At 42.2% G+C, this 19,891-nt stretch overlaps 4 protein-coding genes across 4 annotated transcripts; 2 read left to right on the forward strand and 2 right to left on the reverse strand.

The window, feature by feature from the left end:
• Positions 1-135: 135 nt before the first annotated feature.
• On the reverse strand, positions 136-1,117 carry LOC128709103 (uncharacterized). The gene is made up of 2 exons (XM_053804087.1): positions 801-1,117; positions 136-715 (listed from the first exon to the last, which is right to left on the reverse strand). Exons 1-2 carry the CDS (start codon positions 1,115-1,117, stop codon positions 136-138), a joined length of 897 nt encoding a protein of 298 aa, XP_053660062.1.
• Positions 1,118-1,666: 549 nt separating this feature from the next.
• On the reverse strand, positions 1,667-2,981 carry LOC128708410 (lanC-like protein 3 homolog). Its single transcript, XM_053803387.1, has 2 exons — positions 2,804-2,981; positions 1,667-2,742 (listed from the first exon to the last, which is right to left on the reverse strand). The coding sequence occupies exons 1-2, from the start codon at positions 2,979-2,981 to the stop codon at positions 1,667-1,669; spliced, it is 1,254 nt and encodes a 417-aa protein (XP_053659362.1).
• A 287-nt stretch (positions 2,982-3,268) lies between these two features.
• Positions 3,269-5,141, forward strand: LOC128707745 (golgin-84). Its single transcript, XM_053802704.1, has 4 exons — positions 3,269-4,476; positions 4,537-4,711; positions 4,776-4,851; positions 4,927-5,141. The coding sequence occupies exons 1-4, from the start codon at positions 3,269-3,271 to the stop codon at positions 5,139-5,141; spliced, it is 1,674 nt and encodes a 557-aa protein (XP_053658679.1).
• Positions 5,142-5,443: 302 nt separating this feature from the next.
• On the forward strand, positions 5,444-8,066 carry LOC128719165 (ralA-binding protein 1). Its single transcript, XM_053812787.1, has 5 exons — positions 5,444-5,537; positions 5,639-5,771; positions 5,928-6,767; positions 7,081-7,264; positions 7,362-8,066. The coding sequence occupies exons 1-5, from the start codon at positions 5,444-5,446 to the stop codon at positions 8,064-8,066; spliced, it is 1,956 nt and encodes a 651-aa protein (XP_053668762.1).
• Positions 8,067-19,891: the final 11,825 nt, after the last annotated feature.

A 19,891-nucleotide genomic window follows, 5' to 3' on the forward strand; every position in this document is an offset into this window, starting at 1 on the left:
ACGCGAAAGAAGTAAATGTAAGCAATCTTTTATTTTCTTGCTACTATGTACAAACATGTACGCAACGACGATGAGCAAAACCTAGGTCTATACTAGTATATCACAACTGAGACCACCTTCATTCATGGTAGCGTACTATACCACAAGCGCAGGCTCTGGATCATCGGATGAGCGAGTTTTGCGGAAATACTTTTTCGCAAATGGACAATCATATTCCTCGCTCTCGGGCTCGTAGCTTTCCATATGCGAGGGGCAGTCACATGTCTTCTTCTGTTTCGAACACTTCGAGCAGTGCTTCGTTGGCTGTTCAGGAGAAAAATCCTCTTCCGTGCTTTCATCTTCTTCAGTGCTGGATCGATCCTGACAACGATCGCACACCGGTGCATCCTGCTTTACTACGTTGAACTTTGGTTCCTTATTTTCAACCTTGCCATAACAGATGTCGAAATAGTTCTGATGCTTCGGATTACACGGTGCTCCCTCTTCTTCTTCCGACGAACAAATGCGACAGTTAAAACGCTTACGCTTGTGTGGCTTGAGTTCCAGCACATGCATGTTGGCTTTGTACATCCGTTCCTCCGGGATACCTTCGTGCTTGGGTACGGGTGCAGGCTTCGCAGGCTGATGATGCATATACAAACCGGCTTCAGGAACATTGTTCATTTTTGCGTACTCCTGCGCCAGCTGATAACTTATTAAATCGGCAGGATATTTACTGTATACAAATATATACATCATTTAAACAAAAACATTTAGATTTGACCCAAGGTGTTTAAGATATTATTCACTGTTTTGATTACCGTTTCGGTTGGTCTGGATGTTGTTCAAAGCCGCATTCACATGATCTGGACTTTGCAAACTTAGGCTCAACATGATCCGGAGCTAATGGTCGAATGCGATATTCCTGCTCACACGAACAAACATCCGGCTTCGGTTTAAACTCAAGTGGCTTAGTGACATTGCATTTTTTCTTCTTATAAAACGGGAACGGTTGGGGTTGTGGACCACGGACAATTTTCAATTGACATTCGCATTCGTTGCGATTACACTTGTTGCACTTTGCTTCGACCGTAGCCAATGCAACTAGGACAAACACTAGCGCCAAAACGATCCTCATGATATTGCTAAATGAGTAAACTACCTTCTATCACAAAACTGTGCTGAACTTGACCGTCAAAACGACTGACGGAAACAACAGGCTAAGGGGACATTTTATACCTTTGTCCAATCGTTGCCCTGTTGTCACTGTCTCGAACTATGAACGTGGTGGCGGTCGATTGTTATGCCGCCAGAGACTATCCAAGGTCACATGCCGGTGCACTTGCTGGTGGTATATACTGTCACCTGGCAGAAAGCACAGACGACGTGCCTCGGCATGATTCCAACGGCTACCCTATGGTACTGCTGCCGTTACATCAAATGTCGTATATTTGGCTTCCAGTCAACAGCAAAGTAAAATGTTTATAGTTGATGTTTTCAAGCACGAAGTTACAGCGAACTATTCGTAGGTTATACATACATACCGGAACAAGTTTTCATTCTGTTACCACTTTAATCAATTTAACCTAAACGCAACGACTAAAAACGTTCATTTGAATGCGTTTTTTTTTTCAGGTCAGGTCAGCAACATTAAATCTCAATCAACGTTGTCTAAAATAGAACTTTTTTAATTATATTTTTTTCCAAAAACATCCATGAAAGGAAATGAAGAATTTAAAGGGTCTAATAGATCAACCAAAAAGCATACAGTACCGGCCAAGCCTTCGTATAAACTATAAGCCCGGTCGGGTGCAAGTAGCTGTTCTGCAAATAGAGTCGAATTTAAAAATTCGGCAAATTTTGCAGCACGATACAAATAGCATTTTTCTCCCGTCAAACGATACATTAACAAGAAAGCATAACCGTTCCCTGCCACTCCATGGCAAATTCCTGGTCCTTTACGGAGTAAACCTTGGCGCCAGATTGTGTCAGAGCATCTTCGGCAGCATTGTAGATACTTTTCTTCCTTGAATGTAAGAAATGCTTTAGCGAAAAGATAAATCGCTCCAGCACAGCCATGACACCAGTGTACAAGCATTCTATTCGAATCAAGTCGTGTTGGAAAGTTCCCATTGTTGCTTTGCAGTGTTAGTATGTAATCGATAGTGCTTTTTATATCCGAAAGGTCAGATGTTGGAACGCAAAATTTACCATTAGCATCTCGTTCGAACCAAGGCGATTCGAGGAGAGCGTGCAAAATCGCACAAATTCCATGGGCAGCACCCAGATATGTTTTTTCGTTATATTCATACATTAACGGCGCTGCAATTTGTAGCGCGGCTGCTATGCGCCGTCCACGGTTCATTAAAACTTGAGCGATTGTGGTAATCATCTCGTTTTTGATCGGTTTCGATGCAATTGTCTGGTTTAACCAGTATGCCCCATGCAAGAAACCCGCCCTGCCAACCAGAACTTCATCCGCATCGTATCCGGAGGTACTGGAGCAAGCTGGGTATCCTTTTAAAAACATTTTCACATCGTTTTCCATGTCTGTTATGTTTTTTAGATCATGAGAAATCACTGCAGACACGGCCGCGATCCCAGAATCTCCACAAAGAAAAGCCACGTATTCTTTGCTGGATTGTTTTTTCCTCAAAGTTTGCCGTTTAGCTTCGCCGATGTATTTCGTTGCAAGTTCCAAACAAGGATACATATCTCTAGTTTCGCTCGATAAACTCAGTTTCCAGAACATGAAAGCAATACCTACAATGATTGTGAGAAGTTTTATTACTGCTAACATTTCTTCGAGGCCTTCTAATTTTACCTGCAATGCCAACATAGATATCCTTGCGCATCTTTATGTTCGTGTGACTCTGAATTATTCCCACGTAATTTTTAATAAGCTCAACTATACTAGCACGTGGTACCAACTGATGTTGATCTGCGCCATGCACTTTTTCATCGTAGTCAGCATGAGGATTAGAAAAAAATCGATCAGACATTTTAACGCAGCTCAAGTTCCAGGGAAATACCCGTAAAATACGAAATTTTGAGATGACGCGAATTGCAAACAATTGTAAACAATCGGAAGGTAAACAAACCATTTTGACAGTACTAAACTGGCAACACTTCCACATTTGACAGTTTCATTGCTGAATGACGGATATAAATATTTACATTCCACCACATTCATCTTGCAAAAAGTATTTTACGTAGGTCTAACATTGGCATTGCGCTGTGAAATTTGTGAAACATTCCGAGCTGAAAGTATTCCATCGGTGGAAGCACAATGTCTTGGTTTCAAGATCTAGCTGGCAAAGCAGAAAACATACTTACGAAAATAGATCAGAATGCCGCGACTGTACTACAAACCCAACCAGGGTCTGGTGATGTGGAAGGTGTTCCATTACTGGAGGTCAGTGTCATGACAAACGAAGTTGCTTCGCAGCAAGTATCCAAAACGAGGCTTGTGCCGAAAAGTTCATTGGTCAACAAAAAGTTGCCCAAAGGAATGATACGTTCCGGTTCTAATGCGTCGTATGAAAAAAACCAAGAACCAGAAGCTGAAACACAATCCCTGAAATCCGAAAAGCAAAACATTTCCGGATCCTCGTCCAGGCGTAGTTCGCTGAACTCAAAGAAGGAGGGAACCGTCATTGATATGAGTGAGCTAGTAGCTAAGAAATTAACCTACACTGAGCGTGAACAGAATTATTCGATCGAAAGGGAGTTAGCTGCGATCAAAATTGTTCTCGCGGAAATTAAGGCCGAACGCGATGAATTGAAAAGCGAGCTTGATACGGCACTATCTCAACAACTGATCAATGGAGAAACAGAAAGCAAACTATTGGAGCTTGAGGTGCTGTGTCAGAATTTAACGGAAGAGAAAAACATTTTAGCTGGCAAGCTGCTCAGCATTGAGGAAGCAAACGGTAAATACGTCAAATCCATTTCCGAGCTTGAATCAACGATTGCGAAACACATACAGTGCGAGCAGGAACTAAATGGGAAGTTAGAGACGGCGAAACTGGAAACAGAGAATGCTATGGCCGAATTGCAACAATATCGTATTCGTGCCCATGCAACGTTACAATTGAAAGAGAAAACTATTGAACAGTTAAAGGAACAAATGCATAGTGGAAGCGCTGATGGTAGTATCAGCACAAACGATGTAAAATTTAGTAACGCGGAACAGATATTTCAGATTGAACTGGAGCAAACAAGGCAAGAGAAAGCAAACCTTTTGGAGGAACTAAACAATCTTAACGAACGCATGAAGCAACGTGAAGCACAGTGGATGAGCAATGAAGAAAAGTTACGGGCAACTGTACAAGGATTAGAACAGAATGTTCAGCGGTTTCAGCAACAAGTTTCATTCGAGACGGATAAATTTAAATTGCTAGAGGATGATTTCGCAACAAAGCAGAAAGAACTAGTATCCGCCAGGGAAGAGCTAATAAAGCAACGGACAAGCTTCACATTACGGTTACATGAAAGGTATGTTCATCAAGAGGTTTCCTTGTGTGAAGAATTAGTAACTTTATTGTGTTATTTCAGGGAATCGGAGAACAACAAGCTTCGGAAGAAAATACACACTCGACCAGTTAGTCCACTAAATGATCACGAAGATCGACTAGCTTCACTGACACAATCATTAGTTCAAAAGCAAACAGCATTAGAGACGGTTACGGCTGAAAGGAATGCTCTTCGTATACAACTGGAAAAATTGGAAGTATGTCTCTATCATATTACGATACAAACATAAGTTAAAACAAATCTACTTGACTTCCTTCTAGAACCAGTACCGAAGCACTGCATCTCAAGTGAGGCAACAGCGTGCGGTTTATTTAAACAGTAATGTGACTGATGATGGTAAATATTGTTTAACGAGACCCTAGCCTTACAATGCGCAAAATAAATATTTCAAACTGTTTTTTCGTTTTTCAGCCAAATCACAGGTTCCAAACTTCATGTTAGAAACACCTTTTGATAATAACGTGGCGCGAAGGATGAAGCGGGCATATTCCTCGCTCGATTCCATTGGCATACGGTTGGGTGTGTTTCTGCGCCGTTACCCATTGATTCGTATACTTGTGATAGTCTACGTCGCTGTTCTGCATTTGTGGGTCATGTTCGTGCTTTTGTCCTCTACGCCTACGTAGGATTAGTGTGTAATCGTATCTGTGTATTTTAAGAGTAAAATTGAAATACATTTATATTCAAGTTGCATCGAATACAGCCTAATTTGCCAGTAGTATAGAAATTTTTGTTGCGAAGTAAATGTTGAAAACCTGCATTCTGCATATTCTTTTGAAATTTTGTTTGCTGTGGTGTAATTGGTTACACCACAGGTTTGTACCCGACGTGTGGTGTAAACATCAGCAGTCAAATGTCATTCGTCGCTCCCGAAACGTAAACAACAACAAATCGTGTAATTGCGATCAATTTCTGGTGAAAATTGGGGATGGATTTCGATAGCCCTGATTGTGTGGAAAAGGATTTTCCTGGCTTGTATGCCTCAGATGCGAGCGGAAAAAGCAAAAAAGATGATAAAGATTGTGCGTATCCTGCTTGTGTGAAGTGTTGTGTCCGCAAGTGTGGGAGCTGTAGGAAAAGCTAATAGTTTGGCTTATTTGTTTCTTCTATCTACATTCAACAGTTAGTGACGCTGATCCGGAAAAGGTCAGCAAAAAGGAGCTGCTAATAGGCCGCAGAAAGGATAAGAAGGAAAAGAAAACGGCTTACGCCACCCTGGAGGGAGAAAGCTCACCGGAAGAGGAGCTCGAAACAAAGTAAGCCTGTAGCCACCTCGCAGGCTGTGCTGGCAGTGCATGTGCATTCGTCACAATTGCGCCGCTCAGTCGCACTTGCATTCAGTGCTGAAAAACCTGTGTCCTATTGGTATGTACCGTGAGCATGTGGAGTAAATCAATATTTTTCTTTGGCAGGAGTCCTTCGAAGACTAAAAAGTCCAAAACATTCAAGTTCCCATCAAAGAGCAAAGAAAAGAGAGAAAAATCGCGTGAGAAGGACAAGGAAAAGCCCGACACATTGAAGCAGGAGGAAAGCACCAAGGCACCGGAGAAAAGCGAAAAAGAAAAGGAAAAGAAAAAAGATAAGGATAAAAAGGAAAAGGATAAAAAGGATAAATCGAAAGACAAAAAGGACAAAAAGCTGAAACAGGGAAGTGCCAGCGAGGAGGTACTGGAGCTGGGCGATGCGCAGCCCATCTTTGGCGTGTCACTTGGTTTGGCAACCGAACGTAGTCGTTGTCACGACGGTGTGAATCTGCCGCTGGTTGTACGCGATTGTATCGATTATCTGCAGGAACATGGTCTACAGAGTGAACAGATCTATAAGGTGGAGGCTGTCAAAACAAAGCTACAGCAGCTGAAACGCACCTACAACAACCGTGAAGGATCGTGCATCGGTGAAATGGACGTACCGATTGCCTGCGGACTGCTGAAGATGTTTTTGCGCGAGCTTCCGGAACCGATACTTACCACGGATTTGTCCTCTCGATTTGAAGAAGTCGCTTCACACTCGCAAGTCTCGCAGCAGGAGCAGGAACTCGTCTGCCTGGTCGAACAGTTACCGAGCTGCAATAGAACGCTTCTTTCGTGGATGTTTATACATGTGGATGCTGTGACACAGAATGAGGATTTTACAAAAATGAATGCGCAGAACATAGCGATGCTGCTCAGCCCGACCTTTCAAATGTCGCACCGCTTGTTCGTAGCGATACTGTGCCATTGCAGCACTCTGTTCGCTGACACAAGCTTACATAAGTAAGTATCAAGCAAGATAGTTGCTCTCGTCTGACTGCCAGTGCGTCGCTAGATAAAAGGTGTATCTTTGTAACATAGTTCAAACAATTCAAGATAAGCAGAAATTACAGTGCGTTTCACTTGCAGCGAGCGTTAGCAAGCGAAACTCTTCTTCAGAAACTCTATCCCATTAGTTTAGCCAAGAACGTGTTACTTTCTAACATGTTTAAAAAAACTAGAGTAAAACTGCTTTCAAGCTTCTTTCTAAAGTACGATACGTTACTTTTATATCGAGTAAACAGTGCGTTCTAATAAACATTCTAACCTCTTGCAGATATGTTCCCCCGTTGACGGCATCAAGCCCAAATTTACCAGAAACGCCAGATGAAATATCGGTGGAGCTAAGGAAACAAGAAAGTCTACTAGCTCAAATTCATGCCGAAATGAATGCTGGATTTGTTACGAAGAAGCGCGAAGAGCAACTTTGGGAAGTACAGCGTATTATTACACAACTGAAGGTAGGCGTTTGTTTCGAAGCGTTCTGCTATGGTCGTATGGTAAACACCTGTGCCAACAAATAACCAATTCTTACTCACTGTCTCACCTCTATTGCAGCGTAAATTGCGATCATTTGAAAAAAAGTCTGATTGCGTACAGAAGAGTCTCGACGATACGGTCGATGGAGATATTTCAATTGATTTAAATTTACAAAAATCGAAACTTTCGTGTTCGGATGATGAATCTTCCATTAAAACTGTAACGGCTATTTCAACCGAGTCGGCAACAAATACGGAAGCCAAAAACACACCACAAGAAACATCGGACGAAACAGGACCACCAGAACGGAAAGCTTCCATCACGGAATCTCCTGATACGGCCATGGTTAAACCGGATGGTTTAGGTGTGCCTCAATCGGCGTCGGAAGCAACCGCAGTAAGTGACAAGGTCACCGTCACCGATAATGGGTTCTTGCTGCTGCCGCAGAACCATCCGGAATATCTTACACTCATACGGTTGCAACTTGAAAACCAAGAGCTGGTAAACTGGAAAGCCCAGTTGCAGGCTCGAATTCAATCGGAGAGGGACGAGATAGTGCAAATGAAGAAACTGCTCGTAGTAGATGGTAGCATGACCTCGTCCGTCGGTGTCGATACATCGATAATGGCCAGCGAAGAGCATGAGAAACTGATGGCTCATTACATGAAGGAAAATACCCTGCTCGAACAGAAGCGTCAGATGCTGGCAAAGGAAATATTCGAAGAAAATAAGAATCTGATACAGATGCAAGTAGAGTTGGCTTTAAATCGGTACAGAATATAAGAAAGGCCTGATAAATCCTGGCCTGGGAAGAATAAGTTTTATTAGCTCTTTCTGTATTAATATAAAAAAATTAACTAAATTGCTAATTAAAATGCAATAAAATGCATCTAGCAAACAATTGTTTGGTAATGGAAAATGTGTGTGACATGTTTGGAACATTCAGTGTATGCATTATACCAAACAGCATTGCTACAGATCAATCAAATAGTAGGTGTGTTATTCAGTGTATTGTTTTCAAACCGACGAAGGCAATTAGTAATGCAATTTTTAAATGCCTGAACTAATCGTAAATAAAATTCACTAGTTGGAAATAAAAACAAAACGCATTGATGCTCGTCCAATTTGTTTGCACGCTGTTCTACGATAGTGAGTGCATTGGTGGCGTAGGAATCTGCCGTTTTGCAAGGTGCAAAATGGTGTGAGTGTATGTGAAGTTTAAATCATCATCCATACCATATTACCATCGGAGTAGCACGCATGCATGTGCCTTCTCCTGATTTCGGGAGAGTGGCCAACGGTATCGCTTACGAATGATGTAGATGCATGGTGCATTGGGAAGGGAAAAATATGCGCGCGCACAAAATAAAAATTGTGCTTCAAGTGGATGTGTGAACGAGAGATAAATAAAAACCTTCGAGAGTGATATTTCGGTAGAAAATGTATATTTTTTCACTCTAATTTCTTTGACGAAAACATACAGTGCATGTAACGAAAATTGCAGCGATAGCGAGTTGCAACATCATGGTATTATTGTAAATGAATATAATACTAGGTAAAAACGGTATAGATTATTTATGTTTTGAAGAAAACTTTACGTAGATTTAAAATTATTTACACTATTTGTGTATGTAGATGTGATTTGTGAATAAAAAAAACTACATGTGTGTATACTTCTTATCCAAAATAGATAAAAAAACACAAATGCCCACCAAGGATGCTTATGTTAAATATTTTAAATGAGTTAATTCACGAACGTTAGGTGTGATGTGGATGTTGTTGGAGGAATTACGGGAAATCAGCGGAAAACGCATTAGTTTTTTTTTTTTTCGAATGCATGAGGGTGAATTTCGAACACACAACAAACATCGTACAAGGATATTGTGTCGAACAAATCGTGCGTACCTTAGCACTTTTCGTCCCTTTTCAGAAGCAAACCCCTGAATCTTTGGATCGGTTGCATCTTTCTGCAAAATGCATTGAAATGCATGAGGATCACGCCAGGCGTCAAATGCCAAAAGGATGATGCACAAAGAGAACAAGATTCAAATATCCTTTTGCCGAAGGCGGTCGTCGAGTCGAGTGTGTCTACCGGAAAGGACGAAAGAAAAGGGAAAACCGAGCGCACACAGCTACAAAACCGCATATACCCGAACGGTGGGTGGAAAACAAACACGCAGTGGAACTGGCAAATCGGAAAGAGAAAACGTGCTCGCTTCTCTGCGCTGCTTCGCCGCTGTCATGCATTGATCGTTGTCGTCGTCGCACTCTGGTAGCGCGGGTGCGTTTGTGTTTCTCTCCATCTGCCAGGACGAACGCAGGGACAGTGCCGTTTGATGTCTCCGTCCCGTTTGCGCCAACGCGTGTTCGTGCTTCATTGCCATGTGTCCGGCGCGCGCTTCTGGGCCGTATAGCGCGTGTAGAGTTGAACGGGGATGGGGGGGTCTCTTATGCGGGGATGGCTGATGTTGGTTGCGAACTCGGTCGTTCGAGACCGTCTTTGGTTCAGTCTGTAAAAAAGTCGCGTCCGAAGCGGTAGCCTCCGGAACGGCGCGTGTAGCCCGGCTACCCAGGAACACAACACGCACACGCACACAGACACACGAGACGGGGTTTTTTGTTTGGAGTAAAATAAGCAACAACAACAACAACAAAAAAGTAACCAGAAATCGTTTCTGCAAGTTTTCAATGCGCGCGTGATCCGCTGTGCCCGGACGATAGTCGGACACGATAGATGTGACGAAATGATTAGTTAGGTGTTTTATCGTTGGTGAAGTTTGCCGTAAGTTTGTTGCTCGTTTGGCCATAGTTTCAGCTACAGGCCATAGTTTAGTGGTAAGGACATCGCAGTGCAGACAGGAAAGTACACAGATCCTTACATTTCGCTCAAAACGGATCACTCCGGTGTTTGCTTGAATTGGAAAGACTTGAAGTTTCAAAGCGTTGTAATGTCCCACGGATTTTTTTAAACGTGTGCTAACGGTGTTCGACGTGTACCCCATCAAGCGATCATGTTCCGAACGGGGAAGGTGAACGAATACACACCTTGAGGAACAGTTTTTAATATCGTCCTTGAATGTGGAAGTTCGTTTTTTTTGTGAAATTGTGGCGTGATTAAAGTTTCAGCCCTGTTCCTGCCTCTGTTGTTCCTTTTTTGCAGCTTTACACTGACGATACGTTCCACACCGTAACTATAGCTTTTTTTTGATTTATGGTACCCTGCTTTTGTTTGGTGAATTCGAGCATGTTCTACAACTCCAAACCACGACAAACCCCTCACAGGGCGCGTACTTTTTATTTCGTCAAATATCTCTTCCCATCCGTGTTTTGAGTTCCCGAGGCAGGTTCGTTTATTTCTTGTTTTGAGTTTTTCTCATCCCCAATCTATGCACGTTCCGGCATAAAATTATACGTTTTCGTAAAGTCATAAATATCGATTCAACAGAAACTATAAATTGGAAGAAACAAAAAAAAACCCTTTTTTGCCATTTTTATGTGGGTAAAAACTTTTGTCTTGTCTTTTTTGGTTTAGAATTTTTTTAATTAAAAGTGGCAACTTTAGTTTGCGGAGCTGTCCTAAGTTTCCATGCAAGGAATAACATTATTCGTTATATGTTTGTAGATTTATATTGCATCCGTGGGTTATCTGTTAAATGTATGGAGTAAAAAAAAATACTCGTAAACACAACTCACAAACATGATCGAACGGCAGTTATTTTCTTTTGTTTCTGTTTAACTGTTGCAAGTGTATCTACCATGAATCTATCTCACTGTAATAGCAACAAGTTAAGAGCAAAATAGTAAGAGAAAAATATATTGTGATAAAGAAAAAGTGTGTAACAAAAGAGCAAAAGAGTGGTGTAAACATCGACCATAATTTCTATACAACTACCTCACTGCACAGTACCCCTCTACATACAGTACAATCCGGATGTCGTTGGGCGAGCTTCATAGAAATAATAAAAAACGTATAAACTAAGGTAAGTTTAGAATCTGTGAATGTGGTCAAATGCATTAGAGCAATGGCTACATTTTCCGCATTTCCCATTTCAATCATTGTATGGCATGGTACATCGCTAATTCCGTCAATACTCCCAAGGAAGCATTGAAGGTTGATGAACCGGCTCCAGAAAAGTTAGTGCTCTCTTACGAACCGAAGACCAAAGATTCGTTTTGTTTTCAACAAGGAAATGTGAGAAGTTCCTCCCCATGTAATATGTTGAACCAAGGGTAACATTTTTCGGCCACTCCTGTTATTTCTCTGGACGGAAGGGTCTTTGTCAATGTTCTTCCACAGGGTTAATTAGTGAACACAGCGCAGCAGCAGGTTCTATAAAGTCGGAAAAGAAAAAGGGAAAACACGGGGATAAGGCCATTGAACTTTATAATAAACTTTACGGGTAGTGTGCACTATTTACATCAGCCCGTGAGGGGGTTTAAATTGCCCTAGCGTACTGACCATTGACTGACCATTGACAAATTAAACTGGTGCGAAATGCCGTCTATGTAACAAAACGTAAAAGCTAGTCTTGGCGGTAAAACACAACTCAAAATATGCCTGACCTTGGATCGAAGATCGAACATATTCGCAGTCTTCAGTACGCATTACTTTTCTATTGAGCTTCGGATAAATCAAGTTCGCACAACTGATGAGCTGCATTATGGGAAAATATACCTTCAGAAGCTCGAAAAAATATTTATCAATCTACCTCAATGCTTGGATTTTGAAGTATTTTTATGAAAAAGTACGTACATTTTACAACATGTGAAAACATACACTGACGTTGCTTTCCTGTGAATGGAGAGCATAAAGAAATAAAAACAAGATAAGAAACTCTTTCTAAGGAAAGCAAATGGTATAGAGAACATCTTAGAAAATCATTGCAATCAGTTAACGAGATTTTATAAAATTCTGGGTCTGCAAAAAATTTAACTTAGCAAATATGCTTCGCACATCACCTAAAATTGAGTTTACATAAGTTTAGGACGTAACATCATTGTAAAAATATGAAAAAATCACACTTATTATAAATGACTAATAATTTCAAACCTGAAAAATTTCGACAGATGACTTTACAGATGGATAAGTAATTAACTAATAGGGACCAATTTGATCATTTGATCATTTTCTTTTCTCAACACTTTTCTCCTAATTGATGTTGGGGCACGTGCTTGAGTACTAACCGCCGAATATAATTATTACAACATCAAGTGACTTCTTCACTAAAAACACCTGTCGCGTTGATCGAAGCAATCCTTATATTGTACGTATCTAGTCGCTGGCATGCTGGTTGGAGGAGAAGGCTAAGCAACAATCGCCTTACTCACATACGTCGCTGAGTCGTACCATCGGTATGCAACCATAGTAAAGGAATATCGCCCCAAAAGTATGTTTCACTCCCTACTTGTGTGAGAACAATTGAGTGTTCGCTACTACGAGCAGCTCTGTCAGTTGCACGATAACTGAGATTATAGATCATGTAATTGGTTAGACTCACCTGGGTGGAATAGGACGTTCCAGTTTTTCCAATAATGTTTACAGTTTTTCAATCTGTTTCATTGTGATGGAGTGTCAGTGTTGATAAGTGCGCTTGGTGTTGATGAACGGTCGTGGGCGATTTAAAGGATATTCTTTCCCGGCACTAGGCGCAAAACTGCTATGTTAAACTGTAGAGCAACATAATACCAAAAACGTTACATAGCGTCATGTCTTACTAAGCGCTTAATCAACATAAGTTAGCGATCGAGCTGAAGCGATTAGTTATTTAACTACGTGAACAGAATTTAATCCTAGCAATGCCGTTAATGATACACGTCAAATAAAGAAATAAAGACGTCTTTATTTCTCTAAGACGATGAGATATTTAAAAATGGAAAACTGTTTAAACTTTCCACTCAAAATACCTGTCGCGAAGAACAAAGCTTGGACTATATAGAACCTATATAGTTCCAGTCCTCACATATGGCTCTGAGACATGGACTTTGTCCAAAACTGACGACTCCTGGACCGCAAAGCGGTTATAGCGCCGGATAAGTAAGTAAGTAAACTTTTTCAATATAGAGACAATTTTCAACATGCTAACTGAACGTAATCGATCTCGAAATATGAACAAACGAATGTATCGTCTACATTTAACATCATTCGTTGGCAATCGTCGAAGATGGAACATTTTTACCGCCCCAAAACCAGTTCCAGCTGATGCAATTCCATTTCCTGTGGTCTGCCTGTGTCCTGGTCAGCAAAAAAACGGCTATCAATGTATGTAGCGTTGCGCAATTTTTGGTATGCCCGTAACAACCATTCCCCCTTTGGCAGAAAATCCTGCAGGCTTCCTTTCTGCCTGTCGCTACATTTGCCTTCGTTGAAGTGTGCCAACCATGACTATACCAGCACGGCAAACTCTTATCAATATTTCTGATCAGATCATCAATAAATAAATATTAATAATTTTCCTCCAATTTATTTTTTGTGAAATTAGGAAATAGAAAAGCCTGCACCGTAGCGAATGTAACGGTCCCTGTACTATGGGAAAAAAGGGGAAGACAGCGGTACGCAATTCAGGTCCTATTTGCGTTCCTGTGTCCGATGTCGAGTGTCGGAAGGTGGCAGTGGCAGTGGCAGAGGAAAACACGGGAAGGAGATGGCTGGCGGATATTTGTTTGCCTATTTTTGGCCCTATGTATGTGGCGTGCTCGTATGTGAGCATAAAGACGGTTTTATTTCATCGCTTGCCCTACCGCTGCAGTTACCGCTGCTCCGTGGGCACCTTCACTTTTATCCTTATATCATCACCTTGAAGAGCTTCTTCAAGCAGCTGGCTTGTCTTGCGGCTGTCCACACCGATTCGACTGGTTCTGGCAGCTCCATTTGCCTCCTTGGAATAGAAAGATACAGTCGAACGACAAGGACCTGTGTCACTTTTAACAGCGGTCCGTGGTAACGATTGTACGAGTACGCTTTTCCTTGCACCTCTTTTTCGCCACCCTATCTTAGAGGGAACAAGTGCCGATGGAAGATGATGATGATGATGATGATGTATGCTCGATTGTGTCCTCGTGTGGGTTTCGATAAAAAAAAACAACTACAACCAACTGCCCGTTGGCGGTGACGGTAGCTTTTCATACTGTTATTGTGCGCGCCCGCTGCTGGGGTGGATTATGTGCGCCTAACTAGATATTGAGAGTGGCGAATGGCCTTCGATAGATAGGCGCCCCTCGAGCAGGTTGACCACCCTGCTTACCCATCAGCCTACTTGTTCGTCACACCGCCTATGCTGCATCACCGGCCGGGGGAAGCAAGATAAAGGCATAACTGGTAAGACGAAAAAAACCCCACTAATAATAATACCTCCCACGTTCATGCATGGCCAGGAGTTTCGGAAAATTTTTCACAACAGGAAATTTATCCATCCGTCTACTCTTCTGCGAACCGACCAAGTTCGAGTTACAAGTTCCGTGTGTGTACATGTAGACGTTACACAACCCCGAGCTGATACGGGAGACAGCATAGTACGAGAAAAAGAAACTATGAAGAGCAAGACAGGGAGCCAGCGGGTGGAAATAGGGGCGAGGCGGTTGGCTAGCATTCGCATCAGAAGCAGAAGTCCGAGCATAAAAAAGCCACTGCCAACGATTGGACAGCAATCGCAGGGAAAATGTATCAAATCGCCATGTCATTGAATAAATGAGAAGAAAATTACATTGAAATCAGAAAGAATTGACATGATGAAAGTGGTTTGGGATACAGGAAAGACACACTCACGCGGAACTGAAACGCGAAGAAGCGCAAGCGGCAGATGATACAGATCTGAAGTGTCTCTTTTCGTAACTCGGTGAATCCCTCGGTCTCGGTCCCTCGGATAGAGCAATGGACGAATGTAACCAAATTGAAACATGTCCCCAAACACCCGTGATCGGAATTGCATCAATGAAAAGCTATTTGTAGAACATTTCGAACGATTCGGTAGTTTATAACAATCATTCTTCAAAGTCGGAATACGATGGTGGCATTGAATTGATGAATTGTCGTGAATGAATCGTTCCAAACAGTCCTTCTATTGCTGCTGCTGGTATTTATGGTCAGTGTGTGATAATACTCGATAGGACCCAAACTGTTGGAAAACCAAACCATTGAAAGTTTGAACCTGTACTTGGACTTTTTACAGTCTCTTGTATTGTTCCGATCAATTTTTTTAAGCTCATGTATTCATCTTAACTCACCTGGTCCTGTCGTTCTTTTTCCTTTTTATTCTTGACATTTCCCACAAATGAGCCTGCAAAAATGGCTCAACATGTTATCTACACGAAAACTATCATATCTAATTACCGAACGTCGTCTTTCTGCATAAAAAGTCGCTGTGCGTATGGCTGCCTGTGAAGCGGCACAAACAAGCGACAATAATTTTCCAGGAACGTACAAAAATATGAGTTAAAGTCATCGGTAAGCCATCGGTGATTTTGTACCAGGAACAGTGCCCCTGGTGCAACAAACTGTTGTTAACGCATTGGTCACTATGGTGCGAGGAGGGATTTCCGAGGAACAAGCTACATATATTCTTAAAATCGACTTAGATGGTATGAAATGCCCTGTCAAATGTGTGAGCTACTCAGAGATTAACTCCTTGGTGCTTTCCCTTGTCTAAATTCGTACAAACCTATCAGTTTTTTTTCTGTTATTTATAATATGGAAGTACACAATTACACACGCTCTGTTTTGTTACTGCTGTTTTCTACATTTATAAAATATATAAGGAAGCCTTAAGAATAATGCCGAATAATACGGAACTGAACTGTAGATGAAAACAGATCGATATGTAGTAGTGGATTAGATGACCTCATATCTGCTTTATAACAAAAAAAATCTAAAGAAAATTGTTACAAAAACTTATGAAGTCTTACTATAGTTCAAGCAGAAAAAAACAGAGCAAAAATTTTGTTTTGTACAAAGTGAGCATTCTTAGAATGGATGCAAACATACAGGAATAAAAAACAAAATAGAAAAAAAGAAAACATTCGCGTAAAATTAATAACGCAATAAAGGAATAATAACAACGCGGCAAAGTATGCTGACGCACACGAGCAAACCAAAACGCGAATCGGTGAAAAAAAAAGAAAATGAAAAGAGAAAACAAAACGAGTGAACAGCGAGAGCGAGCGAGCGAGAGAGAGAGATAGAGAGAGAGAGAGAGAGAGAGAGAGAGAGAGAGAAAGGTGAGATTTGAAGAAAAATTATCTGCCAAAGTCAGTTGGCTACGAGCGAGCGGGAAAAGATCCAACTCTGTGGTGGTCTCGTGGAAAAGCCCCGATGCTTCACTTATCCATCTTCAGGGAAATGTTCACGGTTTTCCTGTGCTGTCCAGTCAATCCGGCTCTAAGATGAATGTCCAAGTTTGTGTGAGTGTATGGGTTCGAAAACAAAAAAAAAGCAACCTTAAGAAGAAACCTCCAGCGAACGAATCGTTGAAAGCGAACGTTTGCCAAAAGGGGGTTGTAGGAGAAAACTCGCGCAAAAGAGCAAAAGAAAAATCCGAGAGTGTTGATCTAGCAGAATCGGAGAAAAGAAGTCCTGTTCAGGTCCTCGTGCGCTGGGGTTTTTCCCGGCGAAATGCTACATGGTGCTGTTGGTCAGTTTATCGCTCTCGCTATCTCGCTTCGATTGACGTACTCTCTTCCTTGTCCCGCGTACCACCTATCGCCGGGAAAAACGGTCAAGGATGCTGGCCGCAAAGAAACCAAAGAAAAAAAACCAACAGAAAAGATGGAGAAGAAACGCCAAAGCTGAGAAATGTAAAAATGAGAAAAGTTTTTACTTTCGATTTTCATCCCCCCACACATGCTAGGCCTGAGTTTCCTGCACACGTACACAAAGCTGTGTATATGTTGGATTGCTAGAGGAACGCAGTGGGGAACAGTGGTGTGTCCAGTCACTGAGGGGGAGGGAGGGCGTGTGTGAGGGAAGTGGTAGAAAATAAAATAAAAACTGATCTAAGGATGCGTGTGTATGCGTATGCCTTAGCGATTGTGAGTATTCGTCTGTGCGTACCGTCCGGCACTGGTGTGTGATGTAATGGCCGTTTTCCATCCATCGTCCATCCGGTGGGTCATTTGGAACATGGCGGGCAGTGGCCGGCATGCGACGAAAGACGAAATGCTCTTGGTTTGCCAACTTGCTGTGTGTGTGCGTATGTAAGAGTGAGTCAGCAAATCTGATCGTCATCTGGTGAGAAAAAGAGCCTCACATCACTCACACTGATGGCATATTGGTGATTGGCGTGAGGTGGAGAAAGGAGCGCAAAGCGAAGAGGAGGAGGAAGTGGGGGAGCAGGATAGGTGAAGCGGTAGTGAGGATGCAATGATGAGATTTTTTTCTTCACCCCTCCTCGTGGTGACCGCTTTCCACCGTCTGTTCGAACTTCCTGAACTTCAACGTTTATGCCCAAGTCCTGAATGTCCAATCGAATTTGTTCTCGGGCAGCTCTGTTGTGGCCTCAATTTAAAAGGCGTTGCAATTGTGTATGTGTGTGTATGGATAGGGGGTGATTTTTTTTTTGCTTTTGAAAAGAAAACTCATTCGTCCCATCCACAGGGGTTGCGTTAAATGGGAAGGAAATTGTAAGAAACATTTGCAAGGGAAAAAGATACCGAAAAAGAAAATCTGAAAAAGATACGAAAAAAAAAGGAAAACTCGCTCATTGACGATTGAAATGTTGGAGTTGCATGCACTGGTATCCTAGGCAGGGGAGCCGTATACGAACGAAACAAGATGAGTTATGAGTGTGTCCTTCCCTTTTCTAGTTGCGTTTGTCCTCTCTTTCTAATTTTCCTTTTCACTGTGCTACCCCTCTGTTTTGTCGAGAAAACATGCCTTCTAGCTTTTACTCTTATGCGCTTACCTCTTCTCGCGCAAAGTGCTGGCGAAAATTTTCCTGCGCGTCGTCTGTGGATAGAAATTTGTAAGTTTTTTTTTATTTCGCTTCTTCTTCGTTGCTGTTGCTTTCGCGAACGTGCTCACGCCATTTCCTCCCGGAGAGGAAGCTATTTGTTGCCGTAAAATGGGGATGAGTGTGTCCTTGTCCATGCATGTGTACATACTTTCACTTCACTATGACGCCCTCCCTTCCCGTCCCGACCGCTTCCAGCCGCTGTTCAACCATTCCCTGTTGCTTTCCCACTCGCGCTCGTACCGTTCGCGTTTATGGTTTCGGGCTCCCCGATCGAAACATGAGTTTGGTCAGTTCAAATCGGTGGAACAGGAGGAGGATTTTCACTTTCACTTTCGCTTTTGGGAAAAGGCAAAAAAAAAACTTATTTTTTCCTTGCTCCCGAATCCGTCACGAGACCGTTCCCCTACACCCCCATTGCCAGCCATGCCCGTCGCTTTGTGTGTATGTGTGTGTCTACCGATTGTGGCTGTATGTACTTTGAGCGGGTAGCAAGCATTTTTATATGGATCCTTTGCACGCGTGTGCGATGTTAGCCGATGTTGGGTGGTGTGGTGGGTGGTTGGCGTTTGCAACTTTTATGTGTTTCTCGGTTAGTAGCATTTTTACCTAGTGACCATTGGTCCGAAAATACCCATTTGGCATGAGATAATTCTCAACTAAATGTGCAAAAAGTGGATACATAGACGATTTTTACCAACCGAGTATTGTTTGCTGTTACATGTTTCGCTCAAATTGCGTCCTAACCGCATCCGTTGCCAGAAACTAGTGGAGTTGCCGACCATCCCTTCCCTCCCATCCGTGTTATGGATTTGCGTCTTGTCAGCAGAGATTTAACCAATAAAGACTTTAAAGCCAATGTCTTCATATCGGGTCGATTTTAAAGCTGTTTACACTTGCCAAGTGGAGGGAACATTGACTCAGGGTCACGTTAAAGTTTTCTTCTTCCAGTGAACAGCTTCCGGAACGCCACGGATACTAGGGACGGATTTCCCACCGACACAGATGCCAAACATTAAAGCGATGGTTGATTTTACGACGCGTATACAGTCTGGGCAAAATTTTAAAGATCACCAGTTGCGCATACGCACTGTGGTTTGGTGGCACTGCGTTGTTACTTTCACTCCATCGGATGGTACGTGGGGATTTGGCAAATTTGGGTAGGCTTTAAAGTTTGGCAGCACCTCGAGCGGGACGAGAGTGACTTTAAGCTTTTCTGTTCGGTGTCCGGCGATGTTCGATTGAAAGATTCTAACAAAACCTTATGATCTTTCCCGTATGTGTTCTGGCAAGTTTTACTATGGTTAAGACTTTTTATAACAAAATCTTCGCACTTAATCGATACAAATAATTTTCAAACGCTTGCTTCGTCGTTTGCGTTAAAATATACGTCATTAAAAATCATAACTTTCCCCTCGCGGAAAATTACACAGCCCCATAGCAAACACCCGAACTAGCCATGCTCCGATGGTGATAGAAAATCACCAATCACGTGCCATACATTAAACAGGGTACATCGTCAACCCCAAAACCGCTGGCACCACATTTTTCGTTTGTAGCGCTTTTCCATCAATTTTATTTTGAAGTTATGACCGTCTGGAGAACTTTTATAATACCCTTCAAAGTGCCAGTGAGACAATAGTGCTTGAATGTGGATGGAAATCGTTC

The sequence above is a fragment of the Anopheles marshallii genome, chromosome 2 (assembly GCF_943734725.1).
Source record: "Anopheles marshallii chromosome 2, idAnoMarsDA_429_01, whole genome shotgun sequence".
Lineage (NCBI taxonomy): Eukaryota > Metazoa > Arthropoda > Insecta > Diptera > Culicidae > Anopheles > Anopheles marshallii.